The 18,800-nt window shown below is 52.1% G+C and overlaps 2 protein-coding genes across 2 annotated transcripts in view; one reads left to right on the forward strand and one right to left on the reverse strand.

Moving 5' to 3' along the window:
* Positions 1–4,737: 4,737 nt before the first annotated feature.
* UPP2 (uridine phosphorylase 2) lies at positions 4,738–12,571 on the forward strand. Its single transcript, XM_009885477.1, has 8 exons — positions 4,738–4,763; positions 5,413–5,530; positions 6,621–6,779; positions 8,954–9,068; positions 9,702–9,911; positions 11,471–11,617; positions 12,100–12,238; positions 12,547–12,571. The coding sequence occupies exons 1-8, from the start codon at positions 4,738–4,740 to the stop codon at positions 12,569–12,571; spliced, it is 939 nt and encodes a 312-aa protein (XP_009883779.1).
* Positions 12,572–16,954: 4,383 nt separating this feature from the next.
* Positions 16,955–18,800, reverse strand: part of CCDC148 (coiled-coil domain containing 148) — a 63,347-nt gene continuing 61,501 nt past the window's right edge. Inside the window, exon 14 of the mRNA XM_009885478.1 lies at positions 16,955–17,101. Coding sequence (XP_009883780.1) covers positions 16,955–17,101 — 147 coding nt within the window. The remainder of the gene's footprint in view (positions 17,102–18,800) is intronic.

Raw genomic sequence — 18,800 nt, forward strand, 5'->3', positions numbered from 1 at the left:
GCTCACTCAGCAGGACCACCCTCCAAAGTCTTGCCCCTTAGCCACACCGAGGGCACAGGGGGGTCCGTGCCCGGGGCCGAGCACTCGGGGGGCTGCGGTGGGTCGGGGACGGGGTTTCACTGACCAGCAGGTGAGGATGTCGCGAATGGCAGCTGGGTGCATACAAATATTATTTTTAGTTCATAAGTAAATATTTAACTTAAAAAGCTTTCCACGTGCTCTGGGAAATTACCTAATCAAGAGACAGCTTATAATTGCGCAGGTGCAGACCTTGCCAGGCGTGCCCAAAAATACTGCCACGAAACATGGAGAAGGTGGAGAGACAGAAGCGCTGCGTGTAGCAGACCAAGGCAGCAGCCTCTGCCCGGGGAGTGCGTATGGCCCGGAGCCAGCAGGGTCACTCCCGTGACGACATCTGTCTGTCCGTCTGTCCATCCGCCATTCAGACAGCTCCTGCCTTTCCCTCCAGCGTCGCTGACTGCTCGCTCCCCCGTGAAGCCCCTGCCTGGCCGTGCCTTGCTGGTCACAGAGCGCCCATGGGTGGGCTCAGCCCGCTGCAGAGCTGGCGTTCCACAGCAGCCGAGACACCACCGTGCCAGAGGGAGACCAAGGTCCCTCCTCCTCCCAACCCCTTCGAGGCTGTGGACTGTAGGTCAGCGTTTGAGCCGTTGGAAACCGATGGAGCGGGGTGAGGGACTCGTGCCGTTCCTCCCCTATCAGCTGCGCTCCCTTCCCAAGCAGGTGATTTTTGTGCCCACTCATCCCACGGACTCATCTGGGCTCAAGGCACAAGCTGTTCCTTCTCCTTCGTGCACCATCAACAATAATACGGGCCCTGCATGCCAAATTAGCCTCGTAACGATGGCTGGGTACCTGCCCCAGCTTCAGCCCCTCCGCGCTCCTGCGGGCGGTGGGGAGGAGAGCCCGGCTCGCCGCTCGCAGGCAGGAGACGGGGCGCCCTCCCGCTCTGCGCCTCCCGCGGGGCCAGAGCCCCCGGCAGGGAAGGTGCTTCTGTTGGGAGCGAGGGATGCTGAAGGTGGGCACGGGGCAGAGGGACCCCGTTTCCCTCCACCAAACCAGCTCATGCCCAGGGAAGCTGACGAACCCGCGGGAAGCCTCAGCCGCGGTCTCACCTCCCCACAGTGTTCACAGCTGCCATTTGTGAGCAGCAAACCTCCCTATTGAATTCTCTACATCAAGTAACGCTAATTGGACAAAACTGTAAAGATCTGCATGACAATCACTGCATTCACTGCCAGGTGCCTGAAACGTTGAGTTTTATGCTTAAAAATACAGCAATTGCACCGCGTGACTTAGGCAGTTCAGGGCTGCAGGAGGAAGATGTGTGTGTACCGCTAAGGAAAGTTTTTTCTCTATACCTCATGGTGCAATCTGGTGTACTCTAAAAGGAAAAAGAGACTCCAGATTCTTATTCTTCAGGAGTGCTGTGGAGCGTCAGTAATAAGTCATCCTTGGCAGGCATACGTTAACAGCATCCAGGGAGGGGAGAACTTCATCAGAGCAGAGAAATCATTCCAGCCTGACTTTGGTACGGCTCCAGCAAGTCTGAAATATCCATGAGGGCTCTGCTCCCATCCCTCCTCAGATCCATCCTGACCCTGTCTTGAGCAAGATATCCAATTTACACTTTTCTGTACCACTGGTTTGTAATGCTTATTTGGTTTTATACAGTGTTTTGCAATTTTAAGGGTTTGGACACATATTTGTCCAGCAAAAGGCTGCCTCAGTTACAGCAATTGCCTTCCCCACCCCGTTAGTGAAACTGGACCTCGTTACTGCCTGGATGCTGTGCTGCAAGCAGGACACACACAAAATGTTTTTAACTAGAGCTGCACCTTTGAATGGGTGGCAATCATGCTCTGAGTTTCTTTCATTTATTTTTAGCGCTTATTAACCAGCTAAATGGCAAGGAAGAAAACCACCATGCACAAAGGGTAACGGCATCTGGATGGAGGGGGCCTCACAGATCACTTTGGTAGAAGCCAAAGCGTTGTTAAATACCAGTCCTACAGCCAGGGGGGACACCGTGGCAGCAGGAGGGGAGGTGGGCAGGAGCAGGGAGGTGAGCCCGGCAGCCCCATCACCCCGCCTCACACAGCACCCCGCAGCCCAGGACGCGGAAGACCTGCCTGCCATAGCGGAGAACCCGGCCAGTGCCAGCATTTCGTGCTGATTTTGGGCCGACTCTGGACGGCCGGTTGCCCCGTGCCTGAGCCCAGCCCTCAGCCCAGGCCCCGGAGATGCAGGCACGGCCAGTGACCAGGTGAAGGCAGGACGGCGGGGGACCCGCTACTGCACCAGGGGCATGAGGGGCAACAGCTCCACTGCGGGAGGCAACGCAGGCTGTTGGGCCGCCCCTGGCCAGGCACAGAGGGGTGGCCGGGCCGGGGATCCTGGGCGCAGGAGCCCACCAGCACCCAAGGACACCCGGCCCCTCACCCGGGTCTGAGCAGTTCAGTCTGCAAAACCCATGGCCGGCCAGGCCCTGCCGTGTTCACACGGCTCCAATTTCTAAAGTTGCCAACGCTAAAAAAAGAAAATAATAAAAACTTCTGCAGGCAATTATGAGTGCCCAGAGGGTGTAACGAGGACACGCCGGCTGCTTCTGCTGACTCCTCTCCGCAGTTCACTGCTAGGACAAGCATTTGCCGTAACCACTGGGGGACCTGCGATGGCAATCACGTAAATCACAGCAAAGTGATCCGAGACTGCAGCAGATCAAAAGCATTGGCTGACAAAACCTGCGCTGAAATCAGACGTGCTTATTGGTTCAGTTCACCATAGTAATTAATTACCCAGCACTTATCTAATTAACCAGAGCTTTCATCTACCATTCCTAGAAGCCAATGGCACATGCCAGATTCTGCCCCTCCAGCCACTGCCTAAAATATCTTCCCAGGCAATATCTCACAGCGTGTCAGGATGGGCAGCAGGACCAGTATCTCCAGGCTCCTCCCGCTCCCAAAGCACAGGACGCTGTGCACATCTGTCTCAAATGGCGGCTTGTTGCTGGTGAGATGAACCCGAGAAGCGCCGAGGCAGAGGCCAAGTGCCCGTGGCCTTCCTCAGTGTCCGGCAGCGGCGACCTGGCCCGGCCGGTGCAGAGCTGCCCCTGTGCTATTCTGTGGTCTGAGCCACACATGGGGCTGTCGGGGCTGCCCCGGCACTGCTGCCCGCTGCCCAGGGCTCCTCCAGCGCCCCGAGGCGTGCCCAACGTCCCACTGTGTGCGCCGTGGCCCTGGGGACAGCAGGCAGCCATGTGTGCCCCACAGAGCTGTGCCAGGGCCCATCGCGTGTGAGGATGGTCACCGGGCACTGCTGTGGCACCCGTGGCTGACGCGGGGCGCTTTGATGGGACGGGCTGCGGCGCAAAGTCCCCGGTGCCCTTAGGAGCAGTGGCCCCGCATGGGGCATGGCGGCAGCGAAGGTGGCCGAGGGAGCGGAGGGCAGGGCTGTGCTGGGGACAGGCGGGGGGGGGAGGGAGGCGGGACCGCCGGGCTGAGACAGAGCTGGGTGTGGGCAGTGACAACAAAAATCATCGTCTGGACATTGCTGAGAATAAAGTCAGCCCCTCCGGGCCACTGTGGGATCCGTTTCTGAAGGGCAGCAGCCTGCCTCTGTCCGCCGCCATACCCGGGCACCGCGGTGGTGATCGGCTGTGCTGCCCTCTGCGCAGCTTGGGCAACGACTGAAACAAACCTACTGCGAGTCACTTCTGTGTGTTAAGAGCCACAAGGGCAAAGGTGGGGATGAGTGGCAATGGGCACATCCATCTCTTGCCGTTTACCTGTTGTGGTTTTTGTCTCGATTTTCTGGGCCACCCAGGAGAGCCCATGACGGTTCCCAGTGTGAAAGGCGTCCCAGTCTCTGGCCACCCCGCGCTCAGGTCAGCTGTCCAGGGCTGGGGATCCCCAACCCCACGCCAAGCCCCGTGTCCCTCCCAGCGCCATGGCAGGCCAACACCTTGCAGACAGAGGATGCCAGAGCCTGCAAGCACTGGTGAGCACCGGGCACCGGGCAGCCGCTCTGCCGGCGTGGGCTGATCTGCACCTGCACGGCACCCACGGCACAGCCCGGGCTGCTGTGGCCACCGGCCCTGGTGCAGAGCCAGGGGCTGCGGCACAGCCACCCCTCCGCAGAGCCCGACGGGGTTTGCTGCAGCATTAACTCTTTCTTTGTGCGCTGGAGAACAACGCAGGGTGGTGTCAAACTCGCACTGAACGGGGACAGAGGAAGGCACAGCCTGAAGCCGGTGGCCAGGGCGGGAGCGCCGTTTCGGTCCCCGTGGCCCAGGGCAAGCACAGCCCCGGTGAGGAGTGCCGAGGCGGCACACTCGGACAAAGCCTTGGCATGAAGCCGTGGCCGGAGCCAGGCAGCCCCGTGACCCGCACGTGTGCATGCCACGCGCCCTGGGACGCCCCGCCGGCCGGAGGGCAAGCGGGTCACCAGCCCCGGCACATCGGGGTGGACGGTGACACACCTGCAAAAACAGCCAATCTGGGACAAACCGCGGCGCGGCCCCGGGAGGAACCTCGGGCACCCGACGGGGCGAAGGGGAGCGGCCACTGTTGATCTTGGGAGCCGCGCAAAGCGAGAGAGGGTATTTAACCCCCTGCAGAGCCCCTTAAAACCTCTTCGGAGCTCCAGGAAATAGCGGGGTGTTTTCCTTACCTTTTCTGCAGAGTATTGCTTTCAGCTGACTCTGGTAGAGACAGTATGACTGAAACAACAGGTTACTCCGGGTGAGTAACAGGGGAGGGCTTGAATTTGTTTTAATACGACAAGAAAAACGTTCTCTGGGTTTTGTTTAAGCCTTATTTATAAAATTGACCTGTATTGTTACTCCGTTGCTTTCCATCTATTAAAGCACGTGGAAAGGAAGGCAAACTGGCCTCCCGCTGCCTGCAGAATCTGAATTTAATTTGTACTTGCACTGCTAGGCAGTTATTTGGGACAATATAAATATAAAATCCTGATTTGCTAAGAGCTTAATAAGCTGTCACATACAAAATAGCACAGTACATTACCCACTAGATATTTCTGGCATAATTATATGAAAGAGCTAAGGTTGCCATTGACAAAATTGATGATAAATATTAAGAAACATTTTTTGCCAAATAGACATAATAAAAGAGGTGTCAAAGAGGTTACCAATAGCGATGGGTGTGAGGAGGAGGAGGACAGCTCGTGTGACAGCAGGGCTCTGACAGAAAGGCAGACGTCCTTGGCACCACGCAGAGCTGGCTCGTCCCCATCCCTCCTCCGACACCAGGGCCGTGTGTGCCCCCCACGGGGCCCCCAGGCCACCCCATGCCCGTCCCGCCCCGTCCCCGTTCCTGCGGGCACTGCCCGGTGCCCCTGACCCACCCTCACCCGCCTGTCTCCCCGCAGCGGTGGCCTTGTCCACATTAAAAACCCGCACTTGGACTCGATGGAGGAGGATGTTCTCTATCACCTGGACTTGGGAACGAAGACGCACAACCTGCCGGCAATGTTTGGGGACATAAAGGTAACCAGCAGGCGCGACAGCGAGGCGGCAGCCCCCAGCCCCGCAGGGCTCGCCAGCCCCTGGTCCTGCAGCTCTGCCGGCCCACGCTGGGCCCCGCTGCTGCGGATGCTGCCGCCGGGAATGGGGTCCGGCTGCTCGGTGAAGGGACTCAGTGACCCGGGGCAGCCCGGGCAGGGCGGTCATCCGTCCTCGCTTGTTTCGGGCAGAAATCCCAATAGAAAATTATCCTTTTAAAAACCTGTAGTTCCATAAAACCTGATTTTACACTGGCCCCCATGCTGGAGGACAGACGGAGGAAGCATTTGTCCAAAGCATCTGATCATCATCTACTGGAGACAGGGAAGAGGATGTCCTGTTTTTGGCCGAGAACTGCTGTCAAAACCAGCCTGTCGCGACCACATCCTCCTCCATTTTAGAGCAGAGCATTTCCCCAGCAGCTCCGGGGAAGAGCCACGGTGCCCCGGGGCCACAGCAGCCCAGCACAGCCCTGCCATGCGCGGGCTCCCGCTCCCCTGCGCTGCTGCCCGCCGGATCAGCACCGCTGCCCTTGCAGCCGCATGCTGGTCCCCCTCCTACGTTCAGGGACACATTCAGGGAGCATTTTTTTCTTTAATATGTAAAATTTGTCCTTTTTCTTCCCTGACTTTCAGGCCTCTGTGTCATCAGCAGTGCTCACTAATTGCAGTTGGCACTGTTGATAGAATAAATTAAGCGACAAGCTACTCTAACATCTGGTTTTGCTTTGCTGTCAGTAGGAATACTAACAGCTTGAATTTGCTGAATGTATTACAGTAAAATTATTTTAGATTTTCTTGGCCTGGGACTGCTACCCAAGTATGCGCAGCTGTACAGCTGTCTGGACCCACTCTAGTCACAATCCTAAACAGAGTAACAGCTTGGTTTTAATGCTAACTCCTGGTTTTGAGACCCTCAGTTGTTCTGATGTCCCTTGACTGCCTGCGAGGAAGCGGCGTCCCGCTGCGCTCTCCAGGGAGATGTGCCCAGTGCAGCCCACCACTGCCACATCAAGACTGAATCTTGGTACCTATTTTAGCTAAAAAGTACCAACATGTTCATATTTTGCACTCAGTTTGTCTGCGTTGGCGGCAGCCCAAACAGGATGAGGGCATTTGCCCAGTTCATGCACAAGCAGCTGGGACTGGCGGGCGATGGGGAGGACCTGGCAGACATCTGCGCGGGGACGGACCGGTACGCCATGTACCGGGCTGGGCCGGTGCTCTCCATCAGTGTAAGTACCGCACCACACGCATTTGCCATCCCGGGCACTCACGCAGCCCCTGCCCCGGGTTCTGCTGCTGCCGGCGGGGTCCCGCTCTGCGCTGGCGCGGGGGCCCGTCGCCCCGGAGGCAGGGAGGGTGGCCAACGCCAGCGCTCCCTTCCACACCTTCGCCTCCCACAATACCCACTGGCAGATTTTTTTTTCCTCTTTTCAGTTTTCAGCCACTACCACCAGTGCAGCCTTTCAGCCAAGGTAAAGCCTCTTCTGTCTGGATGATCTTTCTTAGCACCCGACATGTTCAGTTTAAAAACATGGTATCAAAAATGAACGCGCGCGTGTTTTGCTCAGCTCAGCAGTGTGGCCATTTGAGAGGCACAGACCACTTCCCACCACACTTGAACTATGAAATATTGCTGGAAGTATTACATTGAGCTCTAAAGTGAAAACCTTGCTTTATTATTAATTATTCTTTAAGAGCATCAGTATGTTGGGCACTGCACAAAGGGAAAAGCAAATACAGGCTGTGCTGGTGAGCGCTCACACCCCAAGGTTTGGTCCTGCCGTCAGTTCTTCAGGCACAAGATCAGTCTTAAATCTGATTCACAGCGTCACTCACACCACAGAGCTCACGTTTGGTCCCTCTGACAAAACCAAACCAAACCAAACCTGACCGGCGGAAAAGCCTGAGGGAATTGATCTGACAGGATCCAAGGGGAAAAAACCCGCAAATTTTGCTGCTCCCCATTCTGGCAGCAGTTGTGACACAGCTGGAAGAAAAGCCGACGCTGAGCTCTGGGCCGTGCACCAGTTTTGCACCAATGCAGAAGCCATCGACCCCCGGGCTTGTCCCTGCGAGGGGACGCAGGGCAGAGCTCGCAGCGCACCGCCTCAAAACGCTTGATGCAGCGCCGCTGCCAACATCACATTTCTGCAAGTTGCTTAGAAACACAAATGAACGCAAACATACCGGAGGCAGGAACACAGTTTCCTGCTTTGAATATTTACAATGAGAATAAATTTTTTAGGCATTGGCAAATAAGTCAGGCTGATGTTCCAGAAAAACAACACGCAAAATGTTTTCATATTTAAAACATGATACAAGCCTAATAGACCATCGGTCTCACAGCCAAATGAAAAGAGACAAAGCAACAGGAAAACTGACTGCATATGTTAAATTAACTGTGCTTCTTTACATACGCTTCCTTCAGGTTTTTGAACATGATAGCAGAAACAAAAAAACATGAGGAATTTTCATGGGGAAAAAAAGAACCCCAAACCACCAAACGCCTTTTGTTTCTAAAAGTAAAGCCAAGAAAAGGACGGCAGTCGAGCGATGGAGCAGAAAACAGAGATGATCGTGTGGGGGAGTGCCGGGCAGAAGGCAGAGAGAGCCTCGACAGCTCGAGATTTGCAGAACATCTGTCGGCCCAGAGGAGCGGCAGCGGAGACGGGGCAGGAAGGCACCATGTGCCACGGCAGAGGACGGGGAACGGGCCGGTGCCAGTGGAGGGGAGAGCCTGCAGGCAGCCGGGCTGGGGATGGAGACACCGGAGTGGGTGATGTGAGCCAGGAAGCAGGACAGGCGGCCTGCAAGGCGCAAGCCTTCGTGCGGCAAACGCCTCAGCCCAAAACCAGTCCTCACGGAGGGGCACAAACCCATCAGTCATCCTTCGCGCCCACCAACACAGCCAGAGGTGCTCCGGCGTGGGGCAAGGACGGGCTGGGAGGTGCCCGGAGAAGCGGAGGCTCAGGTTGTCCTCTCTGACATTCACCACTCCAAGAGTACGAGCGGGACACAACAAAGAATGGAAGTCAGCACGTGGCCTAAGGATGGGCAGCACAAGGGGAAGCTCTTGGAGCATTCGGCTGTCGGGACGCATTTGTGGAGAGACCTTTCTTGAAGGAGACACACCATCTGTGTGCCTGATGTACTGGTCCCCAGGGATGAACTCCAGCTCTACTGAAAAGCCTTAACAGCACCAAGGGGAGGAGAAGAGGGTTAGACACTTTGCCTGGACAAGCTACAAAGACCCTGAGATGTCTCTCCCCCCCTCAAAAAATTGCTGTTGGCCACCTCAGTGGAAAGAGGCCACAGCGTAACCCTGAGCTCGTTGCAGTCACGTACTTGTCACCTGCCGCAGCATCACAAGGAATGACGTTTTTCTTTTCTCTCCTCCTAACAGCACGGGATGGGAATCCCTTCCATTTCCATCATGCTTCACGAACTAATCAAACTGCTGCACCACGCAAAATGCCGAGACGTAACTATTATACGCATCGGTACTTCTGGAGGCTTAGGTAAGCTGTCCATGGTCTTTCTGAGCAAAAAAAGCTATTAATAAAAAAGTTCTCAGCAACAGGTGATGTAATTATGAGCTTTAGCATTTTGTCAGGTCCCCAAGTATCAACAACATCATATTTTGGTCTGGGTTAAAACCCAGCAAACTTCTAGCAATTGGCTTAGCAGAGTGCACATTTTCACAAGGAACAGAGGCCTCGAATTCACTACTGGGTATCACTTTCCAAACAGAAAACACTGGACTGGAAGTCACTCTCGTGCTTTGAGATCCTCCCAGCTGTCCCAGTGCCCGCAGTCCTCCGCAGTGGCGCGACCCCGGCGGGGGCAGTGGTGCTGCTGGCGCCTGCACAAGCTGGTGGCGGGGCACGATCTCTGCAAGCCAGAAGCAATTAAAACACTGTCGCTCAGCACATTCCCACAATCACTCGTCATGTGCTGATTCTGTGCATTTTACTTGCACATCTGTGCCACTGCATGAATTTCAGTTATTCTCTCACATCTGTTTTACTCAGTAAAAAGAACCGCCCCACTGTCGCACATACATCTGTAGAGATTTTCCTGTCGTGCTGAAGTTTTGCAGCAGGTCACAAGTGTTATGAGCTCTGGCTTAGCCTCAGCCTTTGTTTTCGCAGGGATCGAGGCTGGGTCTGTTGTGATCACGGACACGGCGGTGGACTCCTCCTTCAAGCCACGGTTCGAGCAGGTGGTGCTGGATGACGTGGTGGTGCGGAGCACTGAGCTGGACAAGGACCTTGTGGAGGAACTACTTGCCTGCAGCAAGGAGATTCCTGACTTTCCCACCCTCGTTGGCCATACCATGTGCACCTATGACTTCTATGAAGGTAAAACGATCTTTGACTGTCCTTCCTCCCCCCAAACATAATGCCAAGTCTTTACGTTCTTATGTAGACAAAACTATCCACACTACCAAAGCCTAAGAAGGGCTGCAGGAGCAGACCCACCTGATATGTTAGAGCTTGTTCAGAGGTCAGAGCAGGGTACACCTTCAGAGCACGCAACACCAATTTCGGCACTTTGCCAGGGCGAGTCCTCCTCTGCTAACTGGTCTCTTGAGCATCTGATAGTTAAGCTTTGTAATGTCACCTGCAAGGCCAGCGCTGCTGTAGCTGGTGGTGGATCAAGAGCGAAGACGCACGCAGCAGCGGTTGCTCCCTGGGACAATGCAGGTGCCATGGGGACCTCTGCTGCACTCCAGTCCAGCCGTTACGTGGCAGCCACGCACGGCCACAGAACCCCCAAAAGCAGGAGGCCGGTGGCTGCACCCCAGCAAAGAAAACAGCCCCTCGCCCACAATCTTGTAGCGAGCCCAGCAGATGGGTGACGCTGAATTGCGTCCTACAACAAGACTGTAACTTCAGAACTACCAAACACTAGAAAAATGTCAGGAAGCACGTGACATTTACGCAAACAAACTTTGGTTACTCTGGAACCCTTTCCTTTGCAAAATTAAATGCTGATTACAGAGTAGATGAAATGTAATAAATGAAGAATTAATAATCTGATGCCTATTTATAAACCTTTGGATCTGCTTGCAAATGCGACCATCTGTGTGTTGCTCAAGGCCATGTTTTATTTAAACAAAAAGCCATTTGAGAGGATTAGCAGTAGGAACAGCAACTCAGTGAAGCCCTCTGCCCAGGTTAGCTCAGCCGCAGGTACACCTTTTGCTGGCACAAAGAACTGCACAGAGTGCGTGAGAGGAGTAGCTGCCCCGGGCACAGGTCCACTCTGTGGGCCCCGGTGGGGCTGCAGGACAGCCAAAGCCACCCGTGGAGTTAGAGGAGAAGGTTGGGATGGGTGCCCGCGCCTGGATGCACCGAGCACGGTGTTGGGTCCTGCCTGCGGCGATGCTCGGGGCTGCGGTGGGAGTGGGAGGGAGCACCAGCGCCGGTGGCAGTGCCCCGGGACTCAGCTCCCCGGCCGGCACCAGTGCCACTCGCGCTGGGAACGCCGCTGGTGAGCAGCCCCAGCTGCCTGCCATCCATGGCAGCCCCTTAACTAAAAATAAACCTAAATTAAGGGGGGGTTCCTCTCCCCAATTTTCCTGTTCTGCGCAGCTTGCTATGCCCCTGCTCCACAGTAAGTTGGCATTTTTGGATTTAACCTGGCAGACCTTCACATGTGCCACAGATCTCAGAGGAGCTGCGGTGACTTGCCTCTGCAGTCACCTGGACTTTTTACAAATGTTAAAGCCTGCCTAATTTTCTCCTCTGTACAGAGACAGAGCGCACTGGCTTTAAACGCAGAGGTTAATACCAATTAAGAAACTATTCAAAGGAAAACTTAGTCAGCTTCAGGCAAACGTAGGCACTGCTGGACTTTCCATTGGAAACGCCACCCTGGCAGTGCCAGCAGTGACACTTCTCTGCTTCCTTCCAAGGTCAGGGGAGATTAGACGGAGCACTGTGCTCTTTTTCCAGTGAAAAAAAGTTGCAGTACTTAAAAAGAGCTTATAATGCCGGCGTGAGGAACATTGAAATGGAGTCTACGGCATTCGCTGCCCTGTGCAGGCTGTGTGGCCTGAAAGGTGAGTCCTCCCGCGGCCGCTTCTGCGTCCTTCCCGCAGCCCCGTGCTCGCTGGCGTCACCCCAGCCCAGGGTTTGGTTTGGTGGAAGATTCAGACAACCCGAAGGCCACAAAGGCATTCCTAACAATTTCACTAGAAGAGCACACCAAAACAAATTTTGTGACTCAATAAAACCCAAGTTTGTTTTAAGAGGCCTGAGCGCATGTTGGACAACACAAAACTTAATCCCCCCTCATCCCTCTCCCAGCCTTATCACAAGTCCTGCCCGTCCCGCTGTAGCTGCCTTTCCCGTTTCGCTGGAAAAGGGATGTGGCAAGGGGTGGACGCCTGCAGTCCTGCCACCTCGGCCCCTCGGGGTGTGGGGGAGCGTCCCTAGGGGCCCCAGGGAGGGCAGGGCCTCCCCTGTCCCCACGGGGCAGCGCTAAGGCGGCGGGTGCCTGCTGTCACGCACGAGGTAACGCAGCGCTTTGGCCGTCCTGCAGCCGCCGTCGTCTGCGTGGCGCTCCTGGACCGCCTGGAGGGGGACCAGATCCGGGCGCCCCGCGAGGTGCTGCGGGAGTACCACGGATGGACGATGCCGCACCGGCAGCGGGTCGCCGGGTCTCAGGCGGCGCGGTGCGGGTGTGTGCTGCCGCGCTGGGAGCGGGTGTGCAGGACCGACCCACGCCGACACACGCCAACACACCGCGGCCCCTCTCTCTGGGAAACAGAAAAGAGAGACGGTCACACCGCACTCCCACGGGCGAGTGCCCTCCATGGCCGAGCCGCGTAGCTGGATCCAGCAAACACTGCCACGCAGGAGCTGCGGACCTCCAATACGGCTTGAATTGCACCGACACTCTTGCACACCCAAGGAGAGCTCCAGGCAAAATTTGCACAGAAGTCAAGACTGTGTTACCAAACAGCATGCTCCTCACTCTTGTCTTCAGTGGTCGCAAAGGACTGTCCCGTTAGGGTCCCTCCTGTCCACAGCCATCCTCTAGGAAGGAGATCACTTTGCATTTGGCATAAAGGCAAACCCTAAGTAAATGACATGCAAAATTAATCTGCATTTGTGACCATTATTGTTACTCATTGCGGTTACAAAGGCCGTTCAGACTGTCATTCACACAATACTTGGAGATCTGCCAAAACCCGCGGCGTACCGGAGTGTCTGAGCGGAGGTGGGTGCATGGGAAGCCCACCTCGCGCAGACTGTCCCGGCCGCGCAGGAGCAGCGTCGCGCCTGTCGCACACGGGGACCCCCGAGCGGGACAGGCGTGGGGAGCACACCTCACTGATATAACCCTGACCCAACTTCAGGTAACCGCCAGGGACTGCATCTCTCACATTCATCTGCCAATCAACACCCATCAACAATCCAGAAAATCACCTTAAATTGTCTCCACAAGCTGTAAGAGACTAAACTGTGCCGGGGCTGAGTGGAGGGGTTTGTCACGGAGAGTCACCTGCAGCCGGAAGAATTTCCCACCGAAATCACTTCCAGGTCATCAGGTTCACTAACGAGCTTGCTTCCAAAGGAATTTTGACACCTTTGGAACAATAACTTACAGGATTTAACAGTTCTGGTAAATAAAATTCTAACAAAATATCAAAAAACATGGGAGAGGACCTTAAGATATTAACGATATTAAGAGCACAAAATGTGTAAGCCTGAAGATACAGAGGTGCCGAGGGGCCATCCCCGAGGTACGCGTTCTCTAGTCAGCATCCTAAAATCTGCTTCATCAGCAACCTCGGGGCCCTCTAGTCCCGGAAATATTTCCACTCGTGCGTACAGCTCCATTTGCCTCCCAAACGGGCAGAGTTCTCTTGGTGTCCCTCCCGTCCCCCCACCACCCGTCGTCACACCACCTCCTCCCGTCCACAGCAGTTCGTTTCTGGGCCCCAGGGAGGTGGCGGAGCGGGGCCGTGTGGGGGGCTGCCCAAACAGGCTGCCCCGGTGCTGGGGCCCCACTTTCACAGTCCCCCCGAGCTACTCCAACAACCTACCAGCACTTCGATCTGGGATACATTGTGCGCTGCCACGAAAAAGCAAACTACTTTTTACAAGAAAAGGAGATTGGTTCCTAGTTTCCATTCCGAGATTGCAGTTTTTAGGCTCCAATATTAATCGGTCGGGGGAGGAATCCCAGGACAGGAGTCAGCGTTCTCCCAGAAGGGAAACAAAATCACTCCAGTCCCCTAACCTGCAATCTAACCTGCCAGTCTGACTCAGTTCTGCCAGGTCCAAAGTCCACTTAGGAAACGTCTATGCTAATAGCAACAGGTACCTTCAGTTCTTTGTGAAAATAATTTAAAACCACTCTAGGAAAAGAAATACTTGAACATTTAGCCTCATTTCACAGGTGAGGTTTGCTCTGCCGTAGCTTACAGAACCACAGCCCTGGTCATTACCTTTGCAGGAGATAGTGAACTCTATTTTCTAGAACACTGACCAGTGAAGAGAATCTTGTATGTCTTATTTTGCTTTTAGCTTGATGGTTATGTTTTTAAATGTTTTTTCTGCTGCACATTCTAAGTTTGACACTCCTTAAGGGTTTCAGATGAGTCAGTAGTTCACAGAGCTCAGAACATGTCCTTGGTGAGCTGCTTTTCAAAATACTGACCAGTACTGCAAAGCCCTCTCTGTTCTCACAGGGGTCAGAACTGGCATCGCAATTGCTTACGTTTTTCTATAAATACACACATAAATGTGCATATAAGCTTATGTGCATATAAATTCGCACAAACTTGAAGTGTTTTGCAACAGCTGGATACCGCACCAGCTGATCTTGCAGCAGCTGGATACTTGACTTTCAGGCACTATTTAACATTTAAGCCACTTTTCTGACTACCAAAGTTCACAGATAAGTAGCATATCTTGAAAATAATTAACTTAATTTTCATTAAGAAGTTTTTCTCAGGCTTAAAAAAAATCAGATTGTTAGTCAGACTGCATACACTTCACACAGTGGCATCGAAGATGGCCGAGTTCTGAACTGTTACCCTTACCAAATCAACAACAACAAAGTAGGGCTGCAAGAGATGCGGGTTGAGAAGTCTATTTCCCATTAACATCTTCTAAATTACTATTTTTATGTGCAAGTAATTTCATACAACTTTGTACAAAAATAACTTGCAAAATTTCATTTTTTTTAAAAAGTGTAGAAAGCATTTACCATGAAAATTCAAGTCCTCAACAAGCATCCCCATTTCCTGATGGGTTTGGATCATCTTTCGGAACAGTGCTAAGGTGAGGATGACGAAGTAAGGCGAAACATCTACCTCCTTCCTGCAGGAGCATGGAAGAGGCGCTTGGCCAGGCGTGGGAGAGCGGCCGGGCAGTCTGCAGGAGCTCTCCTGGCAAGAGCCGCCTCTGCTTGTGCTCAGCAAAATGCCTGACGGCAGCTTCACTGACCTGCATGTTTTCCATGCTCCGCTGTTACTGGAAAATCCCTCTCAAAATCCTCATTCTGGCCTCACTGCATCAATAACAAGCCCCGACTCACGGCTGCAGTCAGCTGGCACAGGCTCATCGTCTACTCCTCGAGAAACAACAGATGTGAAGACAATCATAAGACACTGCCTAAAAATCAGGATCCTTTATTTCAACAATGACTGCTCCAATTAAAATTTCTTTTTTCATAAATGTCATAAATTTATAAAAGATGACAAGACAACTATAATCTGAAAAGATTTTGCACCACTGAAATTATCTCGTAGATCTGCTTTTAAAGGCAAGAAAAAAAATCAACTGCCTTAAGTTTGGGATGTTCTGTTTCTGGGAAGCAGTCTAGAAGCCAGTCTGGTCTGCAAAAGAGAAGAGAAGCAATGCTGGTCTCCTCTGCAGGAACATCCGGCAAGTCGTGAAGCTGGCCAAGTCTGTTTTAAAAATAATGCGTTACCCCAAGTGAGATACCAAAATAAAATACACAAATATACACAGAATTGTAATTTTAGCACAAACACGCAAAAGCTAAATCCAGAAGACATAGAGCTCCCACGGCTTTTGAGCAGTCTCTGTAGCATTCCTCCCCCCATTAAAGTAACTCGGGGTTACGCTGCTCCGGGCTTGCTGGCGGGACCCTGCCGCACCAGCTCTCCCCCTGCCTTCCTGGCACCCTTCTCAGCGTCTCCGTCTGCTTCGACTTTGCCCTTGAGCCCCTAGGCCAGAGCACACCCCCTGCCCAGGGGCTCAGACCCCCGCCGAGATCAGGCTTACGCTACGAGGTTCTGCCAATGTTAGGGTCCGTTTGAGGGGTGAAAACTTCACATTGCTCATCTCCGATTGCAAAACATTGGGTGCAGAGTCGCGGAGCATGTCAGGAGAAGAGGGCCGGTGGTGGCACAGAGCGGCCAGCAGCAAAACCTCTCCCGTGGTGTTTGCTGGACCCGCACCGTGGGCTCCGCTGGGAGCAGACGGACAGGGCCCTCATCTACCCTCATCCTCAGTTCCTCCTTTTGACAGTGAGGAATTACTGCCTGCTCCACAGGGCATTGTAGGTATGTGATCCGTTAATACCTATAAGGCATTACAGTATTAGAGTAATGAAGTTCCTATAATTATCTAGATACATAAGTATGGATGTTCAGATCTTTCTGATATTCATCACCTTTAGAAATTTTTGGTTCAACTGCTAATTGTAACCTGCTTACATACATTTTACACTCATCTTATTAGATATTCAGTAGTTTCTGCTCCAAAATAACGATCCCGGATCTGAAATGTTATTTCTAATTTATAATTTATACTGAAAGACTAATCTGCAATATGAAATTGCATGACTGGTTTGCAATAAATATGATGCAGCAAATTGGTTTCTAAATATAGACAAAGGTTAAGTTTCTGCTTCTTATAATAAAGGAATAATAGAAACATTCATGATAATGGGGATTTTATAACTAAAAGAATCAAGTTCTCAAGCAACCTGCAATGAAAGTTGTGGGATGAATTCGTGTATCATCATATAATCTAAAGTGACTGTTCTGCAAAACTATTTTGGATTTATGCTGCCAATTAAAAACCAGAGTTTCTACTCCGGACACTACATATCAGACTGCCCCGTAACGCCTGTAGGAGTGGTTCGTGTCCCGGTGTCCCGTCTCTCAGTAGAAAGGGACGTGGGAAATTACGCTACAACAGCCTCCACCCACCAGACCTCCAAACCCTGCACCAAGGCAGCTGTAAAACGGTGTGGCGCTGCATGAGAAAGGCACCCTGTCTTTTTGAATGACTGCACACACTGAGAACTAAGCAGTTCTGTGACACAGCCTAAGGGAAATTTATTTAAAGTTTTCACATTACAGGCCAGACAATACCCCTGCAGCTTCTCCGCTCCTGACAGGAGAGGTGCTCTACGTTTTAAAAGCTGTAGACTCCATATCTCTTCTTGGAAGCTTCAGTGGAGGAATTTTTGGTAAAATCTCTTTTGCATAAAGTGTTTTATGAAGTCCAGCTTCTCGAAGAGCTAGCTCAACACGAAGTCTAGGATCAGAAATGATCTGTTAAAATAAACCACAGCAATGATAAATAGGAACAAAACAATGCTTTCCTCATACACACAGTATATCTTACAGGTTATCTGTGGATATACATACCTAAAAAGTTTTAAAAGACAGTCATAAAGTTATGGTCATAAAACAAAACCTTCAGAAGCAGACAAACTCTACAGTGAATAAGCCCCATCTCACTGCACATATCCTGGTATTATCCTTTTTAATATTAATGATCACAAACTATTTTAACAAAGAGCCCTGGTTGTCGTTCCTCCCCACAACTCAAGGGGCAGATGAGAAACTGGGTGTCACTTGATTCAGTCTACTCACCGAAGAGCTGCTGACTTCTCTAACGTTCCCATCAGTACAGCCCCGCTTCCAGCACACGGCTTCTAATCCCTCCCTGTTTGTTTCTATGGAATCCGAGTGCTTCAAACGCATTTATGATTCTTCTCACAGCTACACAGCCTCACAGTGACTACATGGCAGTACCACTTCCATTTTACATAACAACAATTAATGCCCGGGGAAATTACTTCTAAAATCTGTCCAAAGGTTATTTGACAAAATTTGCGAGCCTCTCTCAAATCCTTTTTCCGTGGGCTACATTGGGGAATACAAGAGAGGGTGTCACGTCACCTTCAGGTCTAGCATCACCTGCCCAGTGCCCAGAGCTGCTGGGAAGACCATTACCCACAACCACTGCAGCTCTGGCCCGGAGCACGCCAACACGTGGGGCAGGAATCACGTACTGCAGCCCGAGCAGTACCGAACCTGGCTGGAGTCGAAAGAGGAAGAATATTCTGAGACTTCAGGTATCACACCCAAATACACCTGTTCAGAGCATTTTTAAGGTAAGGCTTTTCAGAACCTCGTACATTGGTCAGCTTTGGGTAAATTTTAATAGCCAAACAAAAACTACATCTCTTGTACCACGTCTCCTTTACCAAACTGAGAAGCTTTAAAATGTCTTAAAAAGGGAAGTTGTGCTCTGGGCAGTCCTGCTTTAGCAGGGGAGTTGGACTAGATGATCTCTAGACATCCCTTCCAACTCCGAAATTCTGTGATTCTGTGAAGTGCTGGACGAGCTTAGTTACAGCCATCGTTGAATTTCAGCTTAGTGCTGAAAGCTTTTATGCCATAGAATTATATCATAGCACTTCTCTTGCAGTAAACATCATTTTGAGATTCCAGAGTGGGAATAATTTCAAATACAGACTGAGCAGATGGAGAACAGTAAGGGAATCAAAAAGCCTCCCCTATGTTGCTTAGTTCCATTTGAAATTGAGCGAGCGCTGCCCTCAGCAATCTGAGCGACCTGAAAACTGGAGTATGGTTACTTCGGTTTCCTGCTTCATTTACACCTCGCTGGTTTCCTCTCCTTTAGCCTTGCACACCACATCCCAACTGATCTTCAATCCAGCAACAGTGTAAGGGTAGTCAAGATACTAATTTTCAGCTTGTGAAGAGATTTGTCCTGTGCATAATCTTCCAAGAAAAAAAAAAATACCCCCTAGTTAAGTAGCTCTTTTGTATACACTCAGGAGAAATTTTATGCTGAGTCGATTCACTTCAAATACTTAGCGTAACACTAACCCGAGTAGGTGAAAAGGAGGCACTCTTTCAAATAAATGCATAAAACTGCAAAAGGAGTGAGTTTTGAAATGAAATCCCAGCAAACAGACCAGTCAAAACACCTAGCGAA

The sequence above is a fragment of the Charadrius vociferus genome, unplaced genomic scaffold (assembly GCF_000708025.1).
Source record: "Charadrius vociferus isolate BGI_N301 unplaced genomic scaffold, ASM70802v2 scaffold404, whole genome shotgun sequence".
NCBI classification, from domain to species: Eukaryota; Metazoa; Chordata; class Aves; order Charadriiformes; family Charadriidae; genus Charadrius; species Charadrius vociferus.